We start from the raw sequence: 22,263 nt of genomic DNA on the forward strand, positions 1-22,263 counted from the left end.
CTTTCTGTTGTCTTTTTCTTCTTTGGCCTGCAATGCCTCCTTTTAAGACCTCCCGAATACAAGGGTTTTAGGCACATCCTTGCACCATTTGGACACCTTTGGTCCCCACAAGACTAAACCTAAAAGAGCAAATTGCTCCCTGGTGCAAGTCTTTTGGACGTCAGAGTTCACAGCCATGAGGAGTCTGGCCCAGAATCTTCCTTGTCCATGTCACAGGTGGACTTGGAGAATCCATAGACATGCAGCCCCATTTTCCCTAGGAGCCTGTGAAGTCCTTGTGGCCACGTTGCTGTCATTCTGCTCCAGGCTTGTCCCTTCCGTTAGCCCTGGCCGGTGCTGAAGATGGCAGAGGCCTGGACAGAATTGCACTACTGGGCCACCACAACTACACCACAACAGCTGCTGTGTAGTTAGCTCCTCACTGCCTAGAGGCTTCCAAGAAGAAGGCTGAAAAACCTGCTGTACAGGGAGACTTCAAAGCTCTACCTATTCAGCTTACCAAAGAGAGGATTTGAGGTGACCTGATCATTCTGGAAGTACCTACGTGGGAAAGAGGCATCTGATACTAGAGGGCTCTTCAGGCTAGCAGATAAAAGCACAAGATGCAATTATTTGGAAGTTGAAGCTAGCCAAATTTGGGTTCAAAATAAGATGCAAATTTTTAAGTGGGGGTGATTAACCATTGGCCCAACTTCCCAAGCATTCGGGTGGTCGCTGTGACTCCAGGTTTGAATCTGTTCCCCCCCACCACCCCCCCATGGCAGGCTGTACAATCTCATTGTGGGTCTGCAGAGGCTATAGAACAAATGATTTTGGCAGAAGACTGTTCTTTACAGTCGCCCCTTGTTCTAGAGCCCCTGGCACATTGCTGTCTGCCTCCAAGCAGTCTCTTCTCTTCCCTCTGCCTCCAAAACCTTGGTGTGCCATTAGTCTCACTGCCCGGACGTCTCCTGCAGCTGGAATCATCTCACCTCGACGTGAACCTGGCCTTACTTAGCGACACCAGAGCACTCCTCTGTGTGTTCCCTGGTAATGCCCCTGCTGCACTTCATCACTGCCTCGCTCTCCCCTGCCTTACTGACCTCACGCTCAGATCCATCCTGGCTCCCCACCCTCGGCTCTTCTCTCACTAGCTGGTACCTGGCTCTCCCTTCTGTGCATTCATGCTGGGACTTGTCTCATCCATCTCCACCCTGGCTTCTTCTCAAACTCAGCCCCTCCAGAATAGATCTCCTCACCTTTCTGCCCAGCCCCTGCTCCTTTTGCCCGGCTCTATTGGCAACTCTCATAGAATCATAGAATATCAGGGTTGGAAGGGACCCCTGAAGGTCATCTAGTCCAACCCCCTGCTCGAAGCAGGACCAATTCCCAGTTAAATCATCCCAACCAGGGCTTTGTCAAGCCTGACCTTAAAAACTTCCAAGGAAGGAGATTCCACCACCTCCCTAGGTAACGCATTCCAGTGTTTCACCACCCTCTTAGTGAAAAAGTTTTTCCTAATATCCAATCTAAACCTCCCCCACTGCAACTTGAGACCATTACTCCTCATTCTGTCATCTGCTACCATTGAGAACAGTCTAGAGCCATCCTCTTTGGAACCCCCTTTCAGGTAGTTGAAAGCAGCTATCAAATCCCCCCTCATTCTTCTCTTCTGCAGGCTAAACAATCCCAGCTCCCTCAGCCTCTCCTCATAAGTCATGTGTTCTAGACCCCTAATCATTTTTGTTGCCCTTCGCTGGACTCTCTCCAATTTATCCACATCCTTCTTGTAGTGTGGGGCCCAAAACTGGACACAGTACTCCAGATGAGGCCTCACCAATGTCGAATAGAGGGGGACGATCACGTCCCTCGATCTGCTCGCTATGCCCCTACTTATACATCCAAAATGCCATTGGCCTTCTTGGCAACAAGGGCACACTGCTGACTCCATATCCAGCTTCTCGTCCACTGTCACCCCTAGGTCCTTTTCCGCAGAACTGCTGCCTAGCCATTCGGTCCCTAGTCTGTAGCGGTGCATTGGATTCTTCCGTCCTAAGTGCAGGACCCTGCACTTATCCTTATTGAACCTCATCAGATTTCTTTTGGCCCAATCCTCCAATTTGTCTAGGTCCTTCTGTATCCTATCCCTCCCCTCCAGCGTATCTACCACTCCTCCCAGTTTAGTATCGTCCGCAAATCTGCTGAGAGTGCAATCCACACCATCCTCCAGATCATTTATGAAGATATTGAACAAAACCGGCCCCAGGACCAACCCCTGGGGCACTCCACTTGACACCGGCTGCCAACTAGACATGGAGCCATTGATCAGTACCCGTTGAGCCCGACAATCTAGCCAGCTTTCTACCCACCCTATAGTGCATTCATCCAGCCCATACTTCCTTAACTTGCTGACAAGAATACTGTGGGAGATGGTGTCAAAAGCTTTGCTAAAGTCAAGAAACAATACATCCACTGCTTTCCCTTCATCCACAGAACCAGTAATCTCATGATAAAAGGCGATTAGATTAGTCAGGCATGACCTTCCCTTGGTGAATCCATGCTGGCTGTTCCTGATCACTTTCCTCTCATGCAAGTACTTCAAGATTGATTCTTTGAGGACCTGCTCCATGATTTTTCCAGGGACTGAGGTGAGGCTGACTGGTCTGTAGTTCCCAGGATCCTCCTTCTTCCCTTTTTTAAAGATTGGCACTACATTAGCCTTTTTCCAGTCATCCGGGACTTCCCCGGTTCGCCACGAGTTTTCAAAGATAATGGCCAATGGCTCTGCAATCACAGCCGCCAATTCCTTCAGCACTCTCGGATGCAACTCGTCCGGCCCCATGGACTTGTGCACGTCCAGCTTTTCTAAATAGTCCCTAACCACCTCTATCTCCACAGAGGGCTGGCCATCTCTTCCCCATTTTGTGATGCCCAGCGTAGCAGTCTGGGAGCTGACCTTGTTAGTGAAAACAGAGGCAAAAAAAGCATTGAGTACATTAGCTTTTTCCACATCCTCTGTCACTAGGTTGCCTCCCTCATTCAGTAAGGGGCCCACACTTTCCTTGGCTTTCTTCTTGTTGCCAACATACCTGAAGAAACCCTTCTTGTTACTCTTGACATCTCTCGCTAGCTGCAGCTCCAGGTGCGATTTGGCCCTCCTGATTTCATTCCTACATGCCCGAGCAATATTTTTATACTCTTCCCTGGTCATATGTCCAACCTTCCACTTCTTGTAAGCTTCTTTTTTATGTTTAAGATCCACTAGGATTTCACCGTTAAGCCAAGCTGGTCGCCTGCCATATTTACTATTCTTTCGACTCATTGGGATGGTTTGTCCCTGTAACCTCAACAGGGATTCCTTGAAATACAGCCAGCTCTCCTGGACTCCTTTCCCCTTCAAGTTAGTCCCCCAGGGGATCCTGGCCATCCCTTCCCTGAGGGAGTCGAAGTCTGCTTTCCTGAAGTCCAGGGTCCGTATCCTGCTGCTTACCTTTCTTCCCTGCGTCAGGATCCTGAACTCAACCAACTCATGGTCACTGCCTCCCAGATTCCCATCCACTTTTGCTTCCCCCACTAATTCTACCCGGTTTGTGAGCAGCAGGTCAAGAAAAGCGCCCCCCCCAGTTGGCTCCTCTAGCACTTGCGCCAGGAAATTGTCCCCTACGCTTTCCAAAAACTTCCTGGATTGTCTGTGCACCGCAGTATTGCTCTCCCAGCAGATATCAGGAAAATTAAAGTCACCCATGAGAATCAGGGCATGCGATCTAGTAGCTTCCGTGAGCTGCCGGAAGAAAGCCTCATCTACCTCATCCCCCTGGTCCGGTGGTCTATAGCAGACTCCCACCACTACATCACTCTTGTTGCTCACACTTCTAAACTTAATCCAGAGACACTCAGGTTTTTCTACAGTTTCGTACCAGAGCTCTGAGCAGTCATACTGCTCCCTTACATACAGTGCTACTCCCCCACCTTTTCTGCCCTGCCTGTCCTTCCTGAACAGTTTATAACCATCCATGACAGTACTCCAGTCATGTGAGTTATCCCACAAAGTCTCTGTGATTCCAATCACATCATAGTTCCTTGACATCACCAGGACCTCCAGTTCTCCCTGCTTGTTTCCAAGGCTTTGTGCATTCGTATATAAGCACTTGAGATAACCTGTTGATCGCCCCTCATTCCCAGTATGAGGCAGGAGCCCTCCCCTCACTCTCAATCCTTCCCATAATCCTGCTGTCATTTCACATGTCCCGTCTCCCCACAGCCAATTGCAAAGTCCTCTTGCTGCTTTGTCTAGCTCTAATTCACCGTTCCTTCTCCTGCCTGCAGTGCACCCTAGCTACTGTCACCTTCCTGGGTCTGGCCTCCCTGCCTCGGATTGCCCCTTATGCCCTCCAAAGGGACAGCTGGTGTCCCCTTCCTCACCTCTTCTCTGAATTCCCATTGCTATCCTGCCTCTTGCTACAGCCTTGTCCTCACTCAGATGCCAGCCGTCACCTGCAGTCCCACTCTCATTTCCCCTACTCCCCCTTGCTTCCTGTGTCCTTCCCAATCCTCTCCCCTCTTCTGGTTCTCAGCATTGTACTGTCCTCATCTGCCCAACGTCCTCTCTTCCTTCAGATCCCTGCTCCTTTCTCTCAAGGAGATCGAAGAGGGGAGGGGGAGAGTACCTCTGAACTGTGGCTCTGGGTATAAGGAGCTCCTTGGGGCTAGGGAATGGGATGTCCTTGTTATGGGTTTTCAAAGCACCATGTAAGTGTAGGCTTGGGGGAGCAAACTGGCTTCTTTACATTTGTCTCCTAAACCTTGTGCTTCAGTGACGCCCACCTGCCACAGCAGGGAATTCTTCCTTTAGCAAATGTCACTCCGAACCTGGCTTTCATGTTTCGACCTGTGACATCTGAGTTCCAGTGCTCACCGGAAGCATTGGAGCAGGCTCTGCTCTTACCACCAACAGCTCTTACTGCTTGGATTCATGCCCTCTTTCCTGGGAACCAGGAGATCCTTCTTCCAACCTTGAAATAGTATCTTCATTCTCCAGAGAGGGTGTCCCCATAAGCGCTTATCTGCTAGGACAGGAGTCCTCGCCAGGAGGAGAGCAGCAGAATCCCTGGAAGATCAATGAACTGGAGAGTGTGGCGACAGGGTGGCCTTGGGTCTGAGTTCTATACATCTCTCAGCACAGGCACCCAGGTAAAAGGCACGTGATAAGCTTTAACAGCCAACCCCCATTCTGGGAGAAGCCTGTGCTAATTCTGAGCCATATTAAGAAACCAGAGGTTGTCGCATTGAGAACCAAGCAAGTGTCTCTGATATAGGTGTAATGGCTTTTAACAGCTGGAGACACACTATTCTCTGCATGTACTGGTGACCTTTAAGAATCTGGATGGTTACTGCTGGTCAAATGCAAACTCCAGCCTTTGGCAATGCCCACAGCTGCCCGAGCTCCAGGCTATGATGGCATGCTAATAGCCCAGGGATTTTTCTTCAATTCCTCCTTAGGTTGCTACTGTAAAATCAGCAAGTAAATGGCAATACCAGTTTTCTCTCCAGCTTCCCCCCCCCCCCCCCCCCCCCCGCACCCACCAATCATGCTGTCAAACTCGGAACCACCTTCCAGGTTGCTGAGAACTCTGTGTCGTGGGCCATGTGTCTACACTGCCATGTTGCAGGGCCCAATGACCTTAGGCACTCCCGGGCGTCTGCTTGTGGAGATTGTCAGAGGAACTCCTCCAGTTCACTCATGTTTCCCTTTCTGGTAGGAGGCTGCATGCATTGAGTACATCCTCTTTCCTGGGCTCCTTTTCCTGTCCTTGGGGCTGTTTGCCTAACTGGCTGCTCCTGCAGCATACTGCTCCTGATGAGTGAATACAAAGCATCTTCATAGGTCTTCAGTTCTGGGCTCGCTGGGCACTGGTGTGGCTGCTCTACCTTTTCCCCCAAGATCAGGTGTGTTCCCTCAGGGACTCGCATTCCACTGACTGCAGAAGCAGGGCTCTCGAGGACTTTCCCAAACAGTCTCCAGTACATGAAGGCACCAGACAAGCCACATTTGTATTCTCGAAGTCCCCGCAGTTGCATTTGGATGTGTTAACAGCAGAAGTGGGCTGTGGAGGGATGCCCTTTGTGGGGCAGTGTCCATTTTTCTGGTTCTGGGGTCAGGACGTGCTGTTGCATCTTGCTGGTGGGTTTCCCGGTTCTTGCATGATCCTCTGTTCCTTGCTAGCTTTGCTCTACCAGCTCACAAATGAATCTACTGCTTTCTCGGTCACAACCAGCTTGGCTTCTCCTTTTGCTTTTGGAAGGAAGGTTTGCCTTGTGCTATGTGCCAGAATCACTTGTCATCGCACCCTCACATCCAGCATCAGAACGTGCTGGCACAAATGTTGGCAGTCAACCCCACCGTGCCCACTGGCACAAGAGTTGAGCAGAAAAGCCTATGATTGCATGACTTCACTGACTGCCCCATGTCCCCTCTCTCTTTCTGACCCAGATCAGTGGACCACTCCCTGCCTGGATCCTCCGTTTCTACAGACTTTGGCAGCTGGCAGATGGTAACAGGGTGTGGCAGTATTCAGGAGCATGCAATCCTGAGCACAGACGCCGCTCTCCCTGGCAGCTTCCCGGATGAGCTCCCTAACAGTGGCCTGTAAGTGTGCTGAGCACAGAGGATGGCTCCCTGTGCATAACAGTTGACTGGCTATGAAACTGGGACAAGCCAGAGAGCTGCATTAGCCTCAAGAATCGTTTGGGCTACTGAAGTCTCCCCTGCCTTAACGCTTATCAGAAGTGCATTCTGCCACAGAGCACTCTGAGTTAAGCCACGGCATACGCACCACCAGGCTTGCTTAGTGTTACGTGAACTGTGCCCAGCCTTGAGGCAGGGAAAGGAATCCTGGGCTCTTCATTGGAGTCATTGCACCGTTTGGGCACAAGTTGGGAGAGAGGTTGCAGTTCTGCCATATAACACTGAGAGGGAATGGGAGGAATGAGTCAGGCCTGTTTCTTTCCCTGGATCCCACTTAGCCTCTCTGGGTATGTCCACCCAGCAAGGAAGTACCCAGCTGGCTTGGACTCACAGGGCTGTTTCGCTGCTATGTGGATTTCTGGACTCCAGCCCGAGCCTGGAAATCGACACAGCACTGAAACAGCCTGAGTCGGCTGGCACAGGCCAGCCGTGGGTTTTTCTTTGCTGTGTAGAGAGACCCTTTATCTCTACCATGTTTTAGAATCTTAGAACTGGAAGGGACCTTGAGAGGTCATCTAGTCCAGTCCCTGCACTCAAGGATTCCAGACCCTCCAAAACATTTGAGCTGCTGCTTTTTTTCCCCTTCCTTCCTTCCCTCCACCCTCTGCTTGACTTACAGCTGTCCACTTGCTCATGCCATATCGGAGCATGGTTCAGTGCAAGCCACAGTGCCAGATAAACACCTGACATTCGCTTCATAGAACTGAGGCGAAGCAAACGCTTTGCCCCACAGACAGCAAGTTATTTGTGAGGGACCTTCAAAGACATGAAATGCATTTTAATTGCAACTAAAAAATGTCAGCTGCTGTCTCTCCCTCTGAACTGTCAATCCAGTGACTGCACAGTGGCGGATGCAGTGTGTGCGCTGAACTGTCAGCTAATCTTTACTGCTCTCATTCTGCAGACATCTGCGCTGCTCTCTCCTAGCACCCTTTTAACGCCTCCTAAAATGGGGGGAGGTGGAAGGTTGGAAAACACGTTTCTTTTGAGACAAACTCTCCGTGCGACCAGCCCTGTTCGATGAAATGTGACCATCTATTGTCCTGCAGGCCAGAACCACAGCAGCAGCTTCTGTACTTTCCTGCACTGCCCCAAACCCTAAACTAACAGCCAGAAACCCTGGGAGGGATGCTGGGCACGACCTCAGAAAGGCATCTTCAACCACACAAGGTGATGACAGTCCTCTTTTGCGAGGAGCACTCTGTGTGGCTCTGAGATGTGATTGACAGGCAGGAAGGGGTGGGAGGAGAAATCTTGAAAGACCTAGTGTCAATGAATGACCATTTGAATGTACAACTTAATTCATGTCTGTCCTTTGGTGAGTCGTCCCCTCCCCCCCGCCCCCCCCGGGCTAGGGTAGCTGCAGTGTCTGGGAACGGGTAACACTAAGCAGAGTGAGCCTCAGCTGCAGTCCCACATTAAGTCCTAGGTGGGTCTGGCCTCAAGACAGCTCAATCTCCTGGAAGTGTTGCCTCTGGTTTGGGATTTCAGTGTGAAGAGTCACTAGCTCCACAGCTGTGACTTGTGGGTCCTGGCAGCGTCCCTCTGCTGCAGTGGACAGGTCTGCACCTGGAATCTGGAGCATGTGAAGTGCTCAGAGTGTAACTTCTGGGCCCAGCCAGGCCAAGGGCAATGGACAAGGGAGAATTGCTTATTTCCTCAGATTTGTATAATTGATTAACCACCGCTACCCCCAAAATACTCACAACTGAAACCGTGGCCCTGATGTCCAGCTGCCTTGGGTTTCCATGGCTTTCAGACCCGTAACCTACTTAACCTCCACCTGGTGGGGCTAGACTGGCCATCTGGAATGGTCTGCCTCTGGGTCAAGTGGGGTAATCCAGGTGACTTCTCCAAACCTGATCTGGGGTTCAGGTCCTTACCTTCTCTGCTGAGTAGCAGCCTTTGTTGGGAACAGAGTAACAGCCGTGTTAGTCTGTATTCGCAAAAAGAAAAGGAGTACTTGTGGCACCTTAGAGACTAACCAATTTATTTGAGCATGAGCTTTCGTGAGCTACAGCTCACTTCATCGTGAGCTGTAGCTCACGAAATCTCATGCTCAAATAAATTGGTTAGTCTCTAAGGTGCCACAAGTACTCCTTTTCTTTTTGTTGGGAACAGTTGCAGCTGTCTCTTAGTTCAGGATACAAATGAGTTTCCATTTTAATTCCCTCTGGGTATGGAGCTTGCACCTGATGGCTGAGCTTTCGCAGGCTTGCTCTCTGCTGACAGGACATTTTCCAAAGAGTCGTTACTCAGACTCTGTTGTGGGCCTCTACCACAAAGTCTCCAGTTTGGAGTTTTGGCCTGGACATAGTCTTGTCTCAGGCCCTGCATCCTCTTGCCCCCTTAGCTGGGGTTTAAACTTCCCGTGAAGCTTTAACATCTCCGCAGTATCCAAGCCTACCCTCTATGCGGTGACAAACCTGGGGGCCTGGCTGAAAGCCTGCCTCAGCTCTTTGACTGCTCATCAGTGGCTGTGTACATGACTTAGTCTGCAGCACTAACAAGCATTAGTTGACCTCTCTGTTGAAGGAAACCAGGCCACCTTTTTTTCCTTCAGAAATAAACGGGGAATCTAAATATGAAGCAGTCAGTAAAGCTGCGCAGGTAAGCAGCTGACAGTTGGGAGGTAAATACACGACCAGTCTAGATGCACAACCAAAGATGTGCCCTTGTTTCTGTGCTGCATGAGACAGTCTGATTATCTGAACACTAGGAGACTTTTGTCATATAAATATGTAATTCTTTTTTTTAATTTTAAGAAGTTGCCTTAATATCCTGTGCCACAGAGTTCTACAGGCTAAAGTATTTCCTCTGTATCTGTTAAGTGTGTTGCCTTCCAGCATGCCCTCCTGCTTGGCTTTTAGGAAAGTAACTAGCAGCGTAGTTGGCTGCCTCAGTATCACTTGGTGTTTTTAAGCCTCCCACCAGATCTCCCCTCTTGCTGCTGTTTCCGGACGAATGCTGTTGGCTGGGGGTGGTTAACACTTCCACTCACTAACTGTGCCAGGGGAGAGCCAGCCAGGCGCTAGCAAGAATCAAGGGAAGTCTCTAGAGGAAGGTTTGTGCTCTGCCCTTGGCATAACCTTTGCAGAATGTCTTATTCTCTCCGGGAACCACGGCTCCATTGGTGGAGACACAGCAAGGACTGCTTCAATCCTAAACCCTAGAACAGCTGCCTTTGAACTGTAATCACTCTCATCGGGAATATCCTGTTATCTTCTCTCTCTGCCCCCGACCTGAAACTGTACCTAGAGCAGCTGGAGAGGAGAGCAGGTCCCAGGGGAACCAGGCCCTGCTCTAGGAGAGTGACGCAGACACAGCGCAGGCTTGCAGTGGAACAGATGTGAAAAATCTCTTCACTCTAGTGATTGTGGCTGGAACCCTCGGGGATTTCACCCCCTCACCCACCTCCCAAAATCCAACCTAGCTTATCCCGTGCTCAGAGCTGGCTGTACGAGGACAGGAGGTGAGAGGAGCAGAAGAAGTGGGAAATACCCAAAGATCACTAAATGCCATCACTGTAATCGTCAGTCCAGAAGGATCCCAATGCACCCAACTGCAACTCACTGCAGAGGAAGTGAAGCTTAGTAGTATCCACTTAAACTGTGTGCGGGACCCACTTAGGCTGGAATTTGGCCAGCATCCAGGGTCAAATCTGACCTGTGAACTCAGAAATGAAGTGTACCATTTTCCTCAGAAACTGCTCCTCCGGGCCTTGCAGATGCGGGCAGGAGGAGCAAAAAGTGAGGTATTGGCAAGGGACAAAATGTAGCTGGGTGAGACTTGGAGCTACACCCAGGTTCTGCCAGACGCCGGGAGCTGCAGGCCCAGCTCTTGGCCCATCCGCAGCAAAGCCAACCGCTGAGGCCAGCGTGGACCAAGGGAGACAGTTTGTGATACTGTCTGCTGGGAGGTCTGGGACTGTTGTAAAAACGAGGGATGTGATGGAGGGGGGTTGGGTGGGGGAGGGAAGCAGAGAGAAGGGCTGGTTCTGCTGCCTTCATACGGGGGAGAACGCAGCACTGTGGCCTAGGTGCTGGAGAGCTGGGGCTTGGAACCTTGAGACGAGGCTGGCATGGGGCCAGGACACCAGCCCGGATCCCCTACTCTAGCACCAGCTGCCAGGGACTGGTTAGTAACAGGTTCTACCCCGGAGAACTATTCTGCTGCTAACTCCCTGGCTTGGAGCTGTGTGGTGTTAGCTGGCAGGTTGCAGCCAGACTCAGTTGGGGGCTGTGGAGTTCCTGCCTTGCTGGGGGAAGGGCTGATGTGTACCCACAGTGGGGTACGGCTGGGGCTAGCTAGCTAGCTCCAGGGAAGGCTGCTCCTGACCCCTCCCCCTTCTGTCTTGCAGGCTGGTGCCAGTGGCAGGCCGAGAGTCCCGGCTGGAGGAGGTGCGCTCTGCTTTCCTTGCCACCTACAGCAGCACCATTGGCCTGAAGGCTGTGCCATCCAGCCCCGCCGGAGCCCTTGGGGGCCTGCTGGAGCAGTTTGCACGGGGCGTTGGACTGAGAGGAAGCAGTAGCACCCTCTGAACATGTTGTACACCTTGGACTGGCTCCTAGGTGTGTCCAGCAGCAGAAGGAACCTGAAAGACATGCAAGGGGCAGAGCTGCCCCTTGGGCCTGTCCTGCTGCCTGCACCAGGGGCTCTGCCCCCGGCCAGCCCTGACTGGTTGTGACAGCCCTTTTCAGTAAAGGCATCTGCACCCCTGCCTTTGCCCTGCCTCTGGTTTTAGGCCGTGGCAGCAGTCGGGGAGAGGGGGGGCCTTGGGGGCTGGGTACTTCTGTTTGCTTAGCATCCCATGTTGTCTGAGTGGGACCTGAGCCTGGTGGCTGGCTGGCTGGCAGATGATCTTTGCCTGAGTCCGCTTAGGCTATCTTGGCCACTAGGCTGAGCTCAGGCCGGATCCTGGCAGTGGGGCTGTGTGCCATGGAGCATGTGGACGTGGGCAGGGCTGCAAATGGGGGTGGGGGTAAGTAGCCCCTGGCTCGATCTGGCTGGCACGGTGGGGCCAGGGGGTGCATCCCGTGCAACACTGCCCTTGGGCCTGGCTGCCCCTCCGTCCCACCAGGAGCGCTGGGGTTCTGCTCCTACCCCCGGCTTCCCCAGCAGCCAAGGCCTGGGCCTGCCCCTCCCCTCGTGCCCGGTGCGGGGGCCCGGCCCTTTACCCCCCCACCAGCGGCCGACGCCGGAGCTGCCTGTGCCCGGTGCGGGGATGTTAGTGGGCAGCCCTGCCCGGGGCTGGTTCTGGGCCGCCTGGGGTCGGGGTGGGGTCCCCGGGGGGCGCCTCGGTGGAGCTTTCACTAGGCGCGGGCGCTGCGGAGCGCGGCGGGCTCCCCGGGGCCGGTCCCTGCGCCGGGCGGGGAGGGGGCCGCGGCCAGACGCGCTGCGCCGGGCGAGCGGAGCGGACGCAGGCGGGGGCGGAGGCAGGGCGCCCGCGGGAGGCTCCGGCTCGGCGCACGGACCTGCCCGGGGCCGCCGCCGCTTCCCCGCCCGTGGAGCCCGCCCCGCGCCTGCCTTAGCGCGGCGCGCCCGGAGCGCAGCGAGCCGGCAGCGGGGATGGCGTCTCCGGGAGCCCTGGAGCCGGCGCCCGCCAGCGTCCCGGCCACCAAGCTGGAGCTCACCGTCTCCTGCAGGTGCGGGGCCGCGGGCAGCGCCGGGCGCGGGCGGGAGCCTCCGGCAGCCGGGGCCGAGCCACACCTTCCCTCCTCGGCACAGCGCGGGTCCGTCGGGGAAGGGGCGCGGGGCGGGCAGCTTGGAACGGGCTCCTTGGCCAGAGAGACTGTCCGTGAGCGTGCAACGCATGCCCGTTGTGTGTGGGGGATAGTGTGTGAGCGTGCAACGCATGTCCATTGTGGGGGGGACAGTGTCTGATTGTGCAACGCATGCCCATCGTGTGTGTGGGAGACACTGTGTGAGTGTGTCCACTGTGTGCGGGGGATAGTGTGTGAGCGTGCGACGCATGTCCATCATGGGGGGGACAGCATCTGAGTGTGCAACGCATGCCCATCGTGTGTGTGTGGGACAATGTCTGAGCATGCAACTCATGTCCATCATGGGGGGGGGGGCAGCATCTGAGTGTGCAACGCATGCCCATCGTGTGTGTGTGGGACAATGTCTGAGCATGAAACTCATGTCCATCATGTGAGCGTGGGACAGCGTGTGAGCGTGCCACACATTCCCATCATGTGTGTGGGGGACAGAGTGTGAGTGTGCAACACATGTCCATCGTATGTGTGTGGGGACAGCATGTGAGCATGCAACGCATGTCAATTGTGTGTGTGTGACGGTGTTTGAACATACAATGCATGGTCAACGTATGTGGGGGAGACAGCATGTAAGCGTGCAATGCATTGCCATTGTGTGTGTGGCAGGCAGCATGTGAGTGTGCAACATATGCCCATCATGTGTGTAGAACAGCATGTGAGTGTGCAACACATGCCCATTGTGTGTGTGTGCATGGCAAGGCATGTGAGCATGCAACACATGTCCATCATGTGTTCACGTGCAACAGCATATGAGCGTGCAAAGCATATTCATCATGTATGTGTGTATGATGGCATGTGAGCATGTAATGCCCAGCCACCCAGTGCACATGGGGAGCGTGTGAGTGTGCAGTGCATGCATGTATGCCTGCTGTGTGTGCGTGTGAGCACATATGCATGTCTACTATGTGTGCATAGAGTGGGGGTATGTGAGCGTGTGTGCCTGGTGTGTGTGCAGGGGATAGTGTGTTTGAGCGAACATGCAGCGAACTTGCTCTTCAGTGATTATTTCCTCTTAACCCCCCAATGGAAATGCAGCTTTCATGCTGTTTGCTGGTGTGAGCGACACCCTAAGCCCTCAGCCCCGCTCAGTGAGACTTTGTCGGCAGGACCATGGTGCAAGGGCTGCATAAGAGACTGTTCCCTCTGGTCCTGCTCGGGGAAGAGCCTGACCTGCCCAGGATAGGGCTGGCCCATGCCTCGTACGCCCCCCCATCACTCGCTCTCACCCAGTGCCTCTCCCCTGCTCGCTCTCACTCAGCGCTCCCCCCCCGACTCGCTCTCACCCAGCGCCCCTCCCCTGGCAGGTCTCCGTAGACTCAGGCCCAGGCAAAGACGACAGCTGAGGTTCTTCCCAGTGGCTCCCTAGCTTGCAGCTTGGGATTCCCACCCAGCGGGTCTGTGGCAGGCTGCCCCAGAGCCCCGGGCAGGCCGCAGGTTCCTAGGCGCCTGTGGGGTGGTACAAGGCAGCGAAGGCGGCTGGGCGGGCGGGTGGAAGCCCTGGCCGTGCCAGAAGAGTGCGCCCGGCAGTGCAGCTGGCAGCTCTCTGGGCACCAGCCAGCGCAGGTGCAGCACCACCCGAATGCCAGGCTAACCACGTCCGTGCAGGCTGGGGGCCCCTTGACTGTTCTGCCCTGGGCTCCGGAATTGCTGTCGGCGGGCCTGGCCCCCCGTGCTGTCTCCTGGGAATGAGCTGGGGGAAGGTCCGTGCGGAAGAGCGGGCGGTGTCCCTGGCTGCACATGGCTCCATGGGCAGTGTTTGCTCACGTTCCCGCCACGTCTCCAGAGCACCCCTGGTTCTGACCCCAGCCCAGGGTTTGGATGGGACAGAAGGCGCTTTCAGGGCTGTCTGGCTCCAAAGAGAGGCAGGAGTTGGCTGCCGGACACACCCCTTTGCACGGGCAGAGCCGTCGGGTGTCCTGGGGAACACGCCCGCTCTGTGCAGGGGCCAGATGCCCGAGCTCTGGCTCCTGTTCATGTTCGTCGCTGGTTTTCAGCTGGGTCTGTCTGACAGCACCGTGTGCTCACGGGGGCTTTGGTGAGGCAGGGCCAAGGTACGAGGGGGCTGGGAAGTGGCACCGTCTGCCCAGCTCCTCGCCAGGGGAGGCTGAGGGGTTACTGGGCCTGTTTGCACCCCTGGGATCCCAGTGTGACTGGTGCGAGGGGAAGCCCCAAAAGAGGGAAATGAACTGAACAATTGCGACCCCTCGAGGCTCTGGTTAGGAGCAGGCCTGCAGGGGTGCTGGTGCCTGGCTGCTGCAGCCTTCGGTGCGTGGACGGGGAGAACACCTCCACCAGCTGGGAAAGTGGGTTTGCTGCTGGCTGCTGGCGAGGCTGCCTGCTCCTCTGCCTCCAGCAGCCGCAGAGCCAGGTCTTGACGGCTCGGAGCAGACGGAGACCCGCACCCCCTTCCTGCGGGAGCGGGGACTAACTCTCTGATCTCGAAGGGCAGCGAGGAAGCTTTCGCCCCTGGAGGCGGGGGCATGGGCCGGATCAGCAGGGATGGATCTCTCACATCGCCCTGTGCTTTGGGGGGGCGAGATGCAGAAGTGGCATCCTCTCCCCAAGGGGGGCGTGTCTGCTCTTTGCAGCTGTTCTGAGGTCAGCAGTTGTTGCCTCTGGTCAGCCAGGGCAGCTCTCTGGATCAAGAGAGCTCCGCTCCGCACCGAGCGCAAGGCTGTCGCCCAAGCTTCTCAGCTTTTCCCGGTCCTCACCAGATCACCTCCCTAAGGAAATGGATCTGCTGGGCCTGGCCCCGGCTTCCAAAGGCTTTGGGCCCTTTCTTCTCTGCATGGCCATGTGGGGCGCTGGAACTGTTTGTACGGGGGGGCTGAGAGCCATTGAACCAAACTGCAAAACCTGGATATGATGGAAACCCCTTCAAGCCAAGGGGTCAGGCAGCACCCCGCCCCCACAGCTCCAGCATCTCTGTGGCCATAGCTTGAAGCCTGCTCTCAAATGTCTGCTCTTTCACTGCCGTGGGCATGGACATGTCAGACCTATAGGGATTTAGGATGGGGAGCAGGAAGGAGGCCAGGTAACAATCCTTGGAGCTGTCGCTTCTGTGTCTCCTTCCTCATGACCTCCTGTGTAGCGTGTGACCTGAGCTCATCTGGTTGGTCCCTCTTCGCCCTTTGCCACCTCCCTCTGACAGACCCAGCTGCTCCTGGCAAATCCAGGTGACTTGTGCAGAACTCCCCTTTCCCTCACCTGCCCGTCCATTCTCAGACTGATCCGGGACGCGCCCGTTTGGAGGCGCTGTTGCAAACAAATATGAAGGAACAGTGAGAATTTTGGAAGTGTTGCAGGGAGGGGCCTGGGCGTGTCTGTGCTAGGATGGGCCAGGGACCCTTAGTGTTTTACAGCCTCCCTGCCTGGCACGGGGCTGGCAGCTGGTCTGAGGGTCTCTAGTAAGCTGGAACCCAGGCCAAAAAGGCTCCTTCTCCAGCCGAACAATTTTCCCTTGTGTGGCTCTGCCCAGCAGAGTGTTAAACACCCTTGGGTCCTGCTCCACTGGCCTGGGCCGTGTTCCCAGCAGAGGTGGGGAAGAGTGGAGGAAACCCTCTGTTCTGGCTGAGTTCCTGAGCAGGCCCAGGAGGGTGGGGGGCTCAGACCCCCTGGGACCCTGGCCTGGAACCAGGCAGGGCAGAGCCCTGCTCTGAATGTGCCACCAGCCTCGGGCTGGGGTGTCTCCCATCCCTGGTGAGAGCAGGTGTCATGGGGCACAGGAAAGAGCTCAGAGGATTTGATGGCAGCCTTTGGTGCTTTTCAGTGTCAAACTGCGCAGCCAGGAATGACCAAAGTGCTGCGGCGGCTGCTGTTTCAGGGGGTTGGGGGGAGCAGCCCCTGGCACCCGCTCACTCAGTCAGGCTGCTCAGACCTTGCTAAGTCTCTTTTCTTCTCACTTTGCCTCCCCCGGCCCATCTCTCCATTGCGGACACTCCCGCGCCGGGGTGCAACGGCCGCTCAGCCATCACCAAGTGCGCTAGTAAACAGGCTGCCTGTCATGTTCGATCACCGTCTGGGCCAGAGACGCTGTTTCTTCCTCACCCCATTCAGCTTGCTGACCCTACCTCCCCCCAGAACGCGCTCTGCCAGCGGGAGCCTGCTTCTCGCAGAGCCACGCCAGTGCACCCCCTCCCTGCACGGCCCTGCTGCTCTCCAAGCACCTGCTTCCCAGCCCCGGCTCTCGTCCCTGTGGGTCGGCCCCCCGGGCTCACCTGCAGACCCCTCCTCAAGCCCCGCCCTGCAGCGAGCCCCACAAGAAACAGGGCCCTGAGGCTGGCCAGTGATGGCCCCTCAGCTGGTGACTGACAACAGAAACCCATGTCCCTGGAGTCCCTGGGCCCTGTCACTCAGCTGGGCCTGGTGCTAACCCCTGTAGCCCCGTGATCCCCCCTTTCCTCCTCTTACGCACACGGATTGTGTGTTGGGAGCTCTTCAGGGCGGGGACCTTCGCTGTGTGTGCAGCGCCCAGCAACGGGGCCCAGACCCAGGATGTGGGTGCAAGGCTTCTCCCTGCTCTGCACCCTCTGCCTTGGCACCCCCCAGGGATCCCGGGGGTAGAGTGACCATACGTCTCGTTTTGGCCAGGACAGTCCCTTTTTTAAGCCCTGTCCCAACTTTTTTGGCAAAAGTGGGCGTTTGTCCCTTTTGTTCTTGCCGACTAGATCAGTTTGCAAGAGCAAATGGGACAAATGTCCACTTTTGTCAAAAATGTGGGGTGCGGTGCAAAGGAACATGGGGGGGGCCGAGCAGCAACCCCAGCCCAGTGCAGGGGGGCAGGCAGGGCTGGAGTGAGCGGAGACCCCAGCCCAGTGCAGGGGGGCAGGCAGGGCTGGAGTGAGCGGAGACCCCAGCCCAGTGCAGGGGGGCAGCCAGGGCTGAAGTGAGCGGAGACCCCAGCCCAGTGCAGGGGGGCAGGCAGGGCTGGAGTGAGCGGAGACCCCAGCCCAGTGCAGGGGGGCAGCCAGGGCTGGAGTGAGCAGAGACCCCAGCCCAGTGCAGCGGGGCAGGCAGGGCTGGAGTGAGCGGAGACCCCAGCCCAGTGCAGGGGGGCAGCCAGGGCTGGAGTGAGCTGCGACCCCAGCCCAGTGCAGCGGGGCAGGCAGGGCTGGAGTGAGCGGAGACCCCAGCCCAGTGCAGGGGGGCAGGCAGGGCTGGAGTGAGCGGAGACCCCAGCCCAGTGCACGGGGGCAGGCAGGGCTGGAGTGAGCGGAGACCCCAGCCCAGTGCAGGGGGGCAGCCAGGGCTGAAGTGAGCGGAGACCCCAGCCCAGTGCAGGGGGGCAGGCAGGGCTGGAGAGAGCGGAGACCCCAGCCCAGTGCAGGGGGGCAGGCAGGGCTGGAGTGAGCGGAGACCCCAGCCCAGTGCAGGGGGGCAGCCAGGGCTGAAGTGAGCGGAGACCCCAGCCCAGTGCAGGGGGGCAGGCAGGGCTGGAGAGAGCGGAGACCCCAGCCCAGTGCAGGGGGGCAGGCAGGGCTGGAGTGAGCGGAGACCCCAGCCCAGTGCAGGGGGCAGGCAGGGCTGGAGTGAGCGGAGACCCCAGCCCAGTGCACGGGGGCAGGCAGGGCTGGAGTGAGCGGAGACCCCAGCCCAGTGCAGGGGGGCAGGCAGGGCTGGAGAGAGCGGAGACCCCAGCCCAGTGCAGGGGGGCAGGCAGGGCTGGAGTGAGCGGAGACCCCAGCCCAGTGCAGGGGGGCAGGCAGGGCTGGAGTGAGCGGAGACCCCAGCCCAGTGCAGGGGGGCAGGCAGGGCTGGAGTGAGCGGAGACCCCAGCCCAGTGCAGGGGGGCAGGCAGGGCTGGAGTGAGCGGAGACCCCAGCCCAGTGCAGGGGGCAGGCAGGGCTGGAGTGAGCGGAGACCCCAGCCCAGTGCAGGGGGCAGGCAGGGCTGGAGTGAGCGGAGACCCCAGCCTCGCTTGAGGAGGAGGGCTTGGGCAAGTGGGGAGGCCAGCCCTGTGGGGCGGGGGGGGTGCAGTGTCCTGTTTTCCTTTTGGGGAGATATGGTCACCCTACCCGGGAGCATCCCTGGCACTGCACCCATGGGGGCTGTTCCCACTCAGCTGCTCGTGCCTGTTACCGGGTAGAGTCCCCAATCCCCAGCCAGAGTCAGCGCGGCCCGCAGGACTCCCGGCCTGGCCGGAGAGAGCATCCCTCAGCAGAGCCGCCTGTGTCCTGCGAGCTGCGTCTGGCGGAGTTGTGCTGCCCGCAGGGGCTGAGCAATCAAACCGCTCTGGCCCCCTGGCACCAGCACCCGCCCCCTGCACACAGGTGGGTCCTAGACTCCTCCCATCCCCGCGGGCTCTGGCCTGGGGGCTGCGGCCCGGGGGCCAGCACCTGCCAGGGGTGAAGCTCTGATGCCTTATGTTTGTATTGAAGGCATAAAAAAGGGAGCCCAAAGGGACTTGTTCGTTGGCTGTGGCAGGTAACGTGGGTCCCTTGCGGCTCTGCAGCTGCCTGGTGTGGGCTTGCTGGGAATGAAACCCTGGGGCTGGGGAAGCCGGGAGCTCCACCCCAGCCAGCCCCCTGCCCCCCCCCCACAGCCAGTGCCCTGCCCCGCCCCCACAGCGCCCCCTGCTGGGAGCCCCCCAGAGCTTTCCCCTGCCCCCCCACAGCACCTCCTGCTGGGAGCTTCCCCCCAGCCAGCACCCTGCCCTGTCCCCATGGCACCCCCTGCTGGGAGCCCCCCAGAGCCACCCCCTGCCCTGCCCCCCCACAGTGCCCCCTGCTGGGAGCTCCCCCCCCCAGCCAGCACCTTGCCCTGCCCCCACAGCACCCCCTGCTGGGAGCCCCCCAGAGCCACCCCCTGCCCTGCCCCCCACAGCGCACCCTGCTAGGTGCTCCCCCCCAGCCAGCACCTTGCCCCACCCCACAGCCAGTGCCCTGCCCCACTCCACAGCGCCCCCTGCTGGGAGTGCACCATGGCCACAGCCATGCTGGTTTCTTGCCATGGTTTATAACGAGTGGATGATTCTGTTTGTTTGAAGAGCCGCCTCGGAGGGTGGTGGCTGACGGGGAGCTGAGGGCTGGGCTCCCTGCGCCTGGGCACACCTGGAGCCCTCCGGGCACAGGGAACAGCTGCGTTTCCTCCCCGCACTGCACAGAGCAGACGCTTCACCCAGAGACCCCAAGAGGAGATACAAACAGAGACAGGACCCCAGGGCAAGTACAGGAGCCTAAACAGCCAGCGCTGGGGCTGCAGGGTCAGGGCAGCCCCAGCTAGTAACCGTCCCCTGGCTGCCTGTGATTTTGCCTGCCCCACTGAGTCCCCTCTGTGCCCCACACCGCCCAGGGGTGTTCCAGCCCCTTGCCGGGCTGGACTCCCCAGTGGACGTGTCCAGGAGGGTGGGGGCTGCAGGGACCAGCTGTTAACAGAAGTATTAATTTTAGTTACTGTTTGTGCCACTGCAAAGCTGCCATGGCAACCAGGAGAGGTTATACTGAGGGGCGGGGTGGGTCCCCCACCACATACAGACACTGGCCTCCTCTCCCAGCCCCCAACGCCCTCCCCCACAGCCCAGGGACCCCGTGTCTGAGCTCCAGAGAGGCTGCCTGTTCCTGGGTGCAGATTCCACTGACCTGTCCTGTTCTCGCTGGCGGGTTTGATGCGGATGGACTCCAGCGGCTCTGGAGGGGAGGGAAGGCCTGGCCTGGCCTGGGAGTGGGGAGGGCGGCTGGGCTGGGGCCCAATGCTCGGGGGCTGCAGGTTCTGCAGTAGTTCGTAGACCCCGATTCCCCCACTTCTCCCATTGCTGGACGAGTTTCCTGCCTGGCTCATGTCCATCTGTCTGTCTCCCCAGGAACTTGCTGGACGTGGACACCTTCTCCAAGTCTGACCCTGGTACGTGTGGGGAGTGGAGCTAGCTAGGGGACCGGCCTCAGGGCGAAGTCCCTGGCAGGGCAGGCAGGCAACGTGTCCTGAGGGGGCAGCAAGGCCTGGGCAGCTGGTTCCTACGGGCTGTGCCTGGCGCTGCGTGGTGGCAGGGGTGTGTGATTGCGTTAAGCTGCTCAGCCGGGACCGAGACAAACCTGTCCGGGGCAAGGCAGTGGGGGTGCGGGCAGCTGCGCAGACCGGCGGGGCCCGTCAGCGGAGACGAGCACTAGGCCTCGTGGCAGAAGCTGATTGTGAGAAGGAGACTGGGGATGGAGTGTGCGGGCGTGCAGGGGGGATGCTTGGTGTGCTGCACAAGGGACACGCACAGTGTGTGCAGGGGCACGGGGAGAGTGCAGTGTTGGGATGAGCAAGGTTAATGTGTACATGGGGTGAGCAAGGGATGCCCCGGGGAGCAAGGTTAACGTGTATAAGTGTGATGCACAAAGTATGTCTGTGTGTGCATGTGGAGTGATGTGCAAGGTATGTGCGTGCAGTGCGGGGTGTGCACATGTGCAGTGTGGGTGGTGATGTCACGGAAATTGGGGAGTCAGGGCCCGGCACCCCCACTTCCTGCCATTCACCGTGACTCTCAGCCAGCCAGTAGAAGAGCAGGTTTATTAGAGACGACAGGAACACAGTCCAGACCAGAGCATGTGGGCACAAACAGGACCCCTTAGTCAGGCCCTTCTGGGGGGCAAGGAGCTTAGACCCCTCTCTGCAGCTCTCTCCTCTTCCCCAGCCCGCTCCAAAAACTGAAACCCCCTCCAGCTGACTCCCCCAGCCTCCTCCCCGGCTCCTCCTCCAGCCTTTGTCCAGATTCCCAGGCAGAAGGTGTCACCTGGACCCAACCCCCCTCCAAGCTCAGGTTACAGGCTCAGGTATCTTCCCAGGCAGTAAAGTCACCTCCTGCCATCCCATCACCAATGCAGACAGTCCCAGGAAACTCCCCTGCTACATTCCTAGGTCAGTCCACCCACCTCCCTGCTGCATCACATCTCTCCCCCTTTCGAGACTGAACTGACCGGGGTCACTCTGACCAGTGACCTGGGGAAGTTCAGGGCCCCCTCTCCGGGACAGCGCATCCTCTATCAGGTTGGCACTTCCCTTCACGTCCATGTCGTAATCCTGCAGGAGCAGGCTCCATCTCAGGAGTTTGGCATTGGCTCCTTTCATCTGGTGCAGCCAGGTCAGGGGAGAGTGGTCGGTGTAGACGGTGAAGTGTTGCCCGAAGAGATGGGGCTCTAGTTTCTTGAGGGCCCACACCATGGCCAGGCAATCCTTCTCGATGGCCGCGTAGTGTTGCTCCCGGGGTAGCAACTTCTTGCTCAGGTACATGATGGGGTGTCTCTCCCCCTTTTCATCCTCCTGCATTAACACCGCCCCCAGTCCCGTGTCTGAGGCATCAGGGAACACCACAAAGGGCTTGTCAAAGTCTGGGTTTGCCAGAACTGGGCCACTGACCAGAGCCTCCTTCAGCGCCCAGAAAGCCTCCTGGCACTGCTTGGTCCAGACCACCTTGTCTGGCTTCCCCTTCTTGCATAGCTCAGTGATGGGGGTGGCTATGGTGCTAAAGTGGGGCACAAATCTCCGGTAGTATCCTGCCATCCCAATAAAGGCTTGGACCTGCTTTTTGGTGTGTGGAGCGGGCCAATCTCTGATCACCTCCACCTTGGCTGGTTCCGGCTTTAGGCGGCCGCTCCCCACCCGATGGCCCAGGTAAGATACTTCAGCCATCCCCACCTTGCACTTCTCCACTTTTACAGTCAGCCCAGCCCCCTGGAGTCGGTCCAGCACTTGTCTAACCTGGGACACGTGGTCCTCCCAGGTCTGGCTAAAGACACAGATGTCATCAATATACGCCACGGCAAAACTCTCCATCCCCCTCAGGAG

General features: G+C 57.5%; 2 protein-coding genes across 5 annotated transcripts in view; both read left to right on the forward strand.

Annotated features, from left to right (window-relative positions):
- MTMR14 (myotubularin related protein 14) overlaps nt 1-11,444 on the forward strand; it is a 56,689-nt gene extending 45,245 nt beyond the window's left edge. For 2 of the 4 annotated variants that reach the window (XM_077821564.1, XM_077821565.1), the window contains exons 18-19: nt 6,470-6,625; nt 11,085-11,444. In XM_077821564.1, coding sequence (XP_077677690.1) covers nt 6,470-6,625; nt 11,085-11,265 — 337 coding nt within the window. In that variant the 3' untranslated portion in view covers nt 11,266-11,444. The remainder of the gene's footprint in view (nt 1-6,469; nt 6,626-11,084) is intronic. The other 2 variants (XM_077821566.1, XM_077821567.1) reach the window with 1 other exon arrangement.
- Nucleotides 11,445-12,292: 848 nt separating this feature from the next.
- CPNE9 (copine family member 9) overlaps nt 12,293-22,263 on the forward strand; it is a 46,876-nt gene continuing 36,905 nt past the window's right edge. Inside the window, exons 1-2 of the mRNA XM_077821630.1 lie at nt 12,293-12,369; nt 20,300-20,340. Coding sequence (XP_077677756.1) covers nt 12,293-12,369; nt 20,300-20,340 — 118 coding nt within the window. The remainder of the gene's footprint in view (nt 12,370-20,299; nt 20,341-22,263) is intronic.

Source organism: Eretmochelys imbricata, chromosome 7 (genome assembly GCF_965152235.1).
Source record: "Eretmochelys imbricata isolate rEreImb1 chromosome 7, rEreImb1.hap1, whole genome shotgun sequence".
NCBI classification, from domain to species: domain Eukaryota; kingdom Metazoa; phylum Chordata; order Testudines; family Cheloniidae; genus Eretmochelys; species Eretmochelys imbricata.